At 37.2% G+C, this 4,661-nt stretch overlaps 1 protein-coding gene across 1 annotated transcript; it reads left to right on the plus strand.

The window, feature by feature from the left end:
• The first annotated feature begins 3,364 nt into the window (after positions 1–3,364).
• or90j1 (odorant receptor, family 90, subfamily J, member 1) lies at positions 3,365–4,434 on the plus strand. The gene has a single exon (XM_082189426.1). The coding sequence runs from the start codon at positions 3,452–3,454 to the stop codon at positions 4,379–4,381; it is 930 nt and encodes a 309-aa protein (XP_082045552.1). The 5' UTR covers positions 3,365–3,451; the 3' UTR covers positions 4,382–4,434.
• Positions 4,435–4,661: the final 227 nt, after the last annotated feature.

A 4,661-nucleotide genomic window follows, 5' to 3' on the forward strand; every position in this document is an offset into this window, starting at 1 on the left:
CCATGAAGAGAAAACGACTGTGAAGCTTTGGGGGTGTTGGACTCGATCTACTCCACCTGTGTTTTGATCATCGTTCTGGATCTGATCAAGGCGTAGTCTTTGACAAAAATGTGATTTTCTCAAATATTTTGTTTAAAATGTTGCCTTTATGAAACTTACTGACATTCAAGTGTTGATAAAAAAGGATGCATGAAGCTAATAAAATGTTTTTAAAATTAAAGTAGAGTTAAAGGTATTTTTCAAGTATAAAAAAATAACATTTGAACATAGTAATATAGGCCTACTGCAACTGCAAAAATGTTATATAAATAGTAAACTAAGTATAATGTTAACTTAACTAGTAGTTTACTGAGAGTACATTAAAAGAAAACTTGTAGAATAAAACTACTAAACTAGTAGTTTACTGAGAGTACACTAAAAGAGTAAAAATAATATATAAATGGTCAACTATAAGTATAATGTTAAGTTCACTTAAATAAAACTTGTAGTATAAAACTACTAAACTAGTAGTTTACTGAGAGTATACTTCAAAGTTGCTACAAGTATTAAAATAGTAAACTACTAGTATACTCAAAAGTTCACTTGCAGTACAAATGAGAAACATAATTATGAACTAGTTGTGCACTTAAAGTTTACTACTGTTACACTTAAACATATACTTTTATATACTTCAAGTGGGCCAATTTAGTCCCAAGCGGTATTAAAATAGTACACTTACAAGTTTACTACTAGTAGCCTACATATTGACATTAGTATACTTACTACATAAAGTATACTTAAAAATATACTTGAACATTACTCAAGTATACTTCATAAAATGAACTTGAAGTATACTTTTTTTTCGTAAGGGAACCAATAAACAGGGAACAAGAAGGGCAGGGTAAAGACAATAGACAGCGGAGCACATGGCACATAGAAACAAACAAAACACAGCCATGCACTCACACAAACATGCAGCCAAAGCTCCGACTGCATGTCCACACAAAACATAAAAACATATGGCCGATTGTCGGGATGCTTTTACAACCTCCACCGCCTGATGTAGAAAACCACAATGGCTAGTTGTCAGAGGGCTGGTTGTATACACCCTGCATCACTCTGAGTTGAAATGTAAATTTGTTTGCCGATAGGACCGGGAAAAGAAGGAATAAGTTGAGTACAACGTTAACATCCAAGTGAATTTATTAGGACAGCTGTCTCTGCACACGTGCAAAGGAAGTTCAAAATAAACAAAACAAATCATCAGAAATACTCAAATAGACGATACAAAACATAAATAAAACATGCTGGGAGCAGCAAAACAAGGCATCAAATCTAGCCTCGAGGAATAAGCCTCTGACAATGATGACTCACATCTTACAGCATGTGAGCTGCACAAGCTCTGGCCCTTGGCTCAACTAATCTCACACCTTTGTATGATATCTTCCCGCCAAACACTAGCGGATCATATACAATAGGGGTCGGTTAACTCCCATTACAACGGAAACACATTCAATGTCAGTGCTTTTACATATGCATTTAAACAGATAACATAATCACAAATAATACAATTAATCAAAAGTAAACTATATGAAAACAATCATAACATTAAACAATAAATCAATGTAGCCTACCCAATAACACTGTGCACTGATGTTCACATGGTGATAACCCACAGGTTCATCATCACACCGATGAAAAACATGAGCCGCATGCTACACAGAACACAACACAAGAATGATTGACCAATGAACACAGAAATCAGGTGATCGACAAAAACACACGAGACAAGAGCAGGCTAGGCGAACGAAAACTCAACCCGTGCGCTCACAACAAAAGACAAAATGTGGAGCATGAATTTCCGAAACCTTACACTGAACCAAACCCGAACTTGACAGGAGTGTTGGGATCCAAACACCATGTTACACACAAAGAAACAAAGCACGCGGACGAGAGCACATAAGTGTCAGGGTTCTATAAAAAAAATACAAATAAAAAAAAGATTCAAGATTAGAAATTGTTTCAGTCCAGAGAGTGTTCATCTTGAAATATTACTAATACAATAAAAGTTATTCTTTTATATAAAAATAAGTACGGAAGAATTAGCCATCTAGCGGTTTAGGCGTAAAATTGCAAGTTACTTGCGGAGGAACATTGTTTTTGGTAATTATGTGAATTGGGCATCGGCTCAGCTCTACAGCTCGGATGAATGTGATGGGTTGAGGTGTACCATTTGGGTTTAAAATGGTTTGAAATCTCAAGAATGATCACCTTCTCTCAAAAGCCAGTCCAATACTTTCCCCTTTTGCTTTGCTTAAGCTGCCCTTTGTGAATCAGAGCAAGACAGAGATTATAATAATAATAATTAATAATTTGTTACATTTATATAGCGCTTTTTCTGAGACCTCAAAGCGCTTTACATAGAAGTGGGGAATCTCCTCAACCACCACCAATGTGCAGCATCCACTTGGATGATGCGACGGCAGCCATATTGCGCCAGAACGCTCACCACACACCAGCTTACTGGTGGAGAGGAGACAGTGATGAAGCCAATCAGTATATGGGGATGATTAGGAGGCCATGATCGACTGAGGCCAAGGGGCAAATTTGGCCAGGATGCCGGGGTTACACCCCTACTCTTTTTCGAAGGACATCCTGGGATTTTTAATGACCACAGAGAGTCAGGACCTCGGTTTAACGTCTCATCCGAAGGACGGTGCTCTTTTTGGCAGTATAGTGTCCCCCTCACTACACTGGGGTGTTAGGACCCACACAGACCACAGGGTGAGCACCCCCTGCTGGCCTCACTAACACCTCTTCCAGATTATATATATATATATATATATATATATATATATAATGTATTGCTCAACAAAAATATATATATATTTTTTTTAATTTGTTTAACCAAAAAATCTGTACTGAAGCTTTATGTTCTTTTGAGGAGGAAAAATACACATCACTGTTCCAATATCTTACAGTAGCCTTCTCAGGTTAACATATCCCATTAGATATGAACAGACTTTTTTTTTTTAATCAATATCATCCTCCCAGTATCACCTGATTAAGATTAAAAATAACCAAAAGGTTAATTTGTTTTTAACTTGAGTGTTGTTTGCTTCAACTTCCCTGTTTTTCCTGACTTGAGGGACTCTGTGATGACATTTCAGTAAAGCACATGAGAATATGGCAACCCTCAAATTGCATATTCAACAATATAAGACCAAATTTCATTTAAGGGCATCTAGAGGAACTAGAGAGATTCCAGAGAAACACATTTGATATCTTTGTCGTGCAGATTTTAGGATCTCAGACCAATCTTATGAATTATTTGATGTCATCTTAGCATCATACTGCAGTGTGCAAGGCCTAATTTTCCCAATTATAGCTTAAATCATACTGAATTGTTACATTATAGCAATATGACATTTAATTACTAGGATATTTAAGTTTAAAAAAAAATCTTTTTGAAATGAACAGTTCAGAATTTAACAAACGCAAAGATTCTTTTGATGTAGCAGTTCTCAAAAACCTCACTGTGATTGTATTTGCTGTCATTATCAATTCTATCAATAGCTTGCTGCTTTATACTGCCTTCAAGAATCCAGTCTTCACTCAGGAGCCCCGCTATATCCTCTACATGCAGCTGATCATCAATGACATCATTACACTGACTGTGTGTGTGACTTTGTTTGTGTTTACGTACTTAGTGCCAAACATAAATGTTGCTATCTGCTGTATTTTACTCCTCATTGCAAGCAGTGTCTACAAGAACACAGCACTAAACCTGGCCGGCATGGCTATTGAGCGATATGTGGCCATCTGCTACCCTCTACATCATGCACGAATATGTACCGTCCAGAACACCAAAATCCTGATCGGCATCATCTGGCTGATGGGAGCTCTGCCTGGCATAGTGGACCTTTTTGTCGTTTTGGCTCTTCGTCCACTCTCCTTCTTTACCACTAGTCGCATGTGCTACCAGCAAAATGTGTTAAATTTTGAGTACCATATAATAAGCTATGCTGTTTTTAACATTGGCTACATGTGCTCAGTGTGGGTACTGCTCTTCTACACTTATTTCAATGTGCTGTTCTCTGCTAAAGCAGCTGCTTCAGGACCAGCTCAAGCCCAGAAGGCCAGGAGAACCATTTTACTGCATGGGGTCCAGTTACTGCTCTGTACATTGTCCCTGTTTACAACGGTCCTGGATGGGGCCTTAACGGCTCTCTTTCCGAACTATCAGTCAGCCATTTACTTCACCACCTTCACGCTCACCAGCATTTTACCACGTCTGCTGAGTCCTCTCATATATGGCATGAGGGATCAAAAGTTTAAGAAGTACATGAAGAGTTCACTGATGTGTGGCTCCAACAAGAGAGCCATAGATCCTTCTGATTAGCAAAAAAAGGAATTTTCTGACTGCAGTTAAAAAAAAAAAAAAAAAAAAAAAAATTTTTTATAAAAATTAATCTGTAAATAATGTTTATTTCAACGTAGCCATGGAGTAGATTATATAGTGAGTGACGTTCAACCAGTGTTACTTTGGATAAATCAGCAAACATTTTAATTGTATATATATATGTACTATTTTGTAATAGCCTATGGTTTTACTGGATGAACTATATGAAGTCTCCTCAGTTCAAGCAGGTAACCACAGATGTAGTTTATCATGTTAACTA

Source organism: Leuciscus leuciscus (assembly GCF_965113295.1).
Source record: "Leuciscus leuciscus genome assembly, chromosome: 13".
NCBI classification, from domain to species: Eukaryota; Metazoa; Chordata; class Actinopteri; order Cypriniformes; family Leuciscidae; genus Leuciscus; species Leuciscus leuciscus.

Coding starts and splice junctions, on each gene's coding strand:
- or90j1 (XM_082189426.1), top strand. CDS start 3,452: ATGAACAGTTCAGAATTTAACAAACGCAAAGATTCTTTTGATGTAGCA.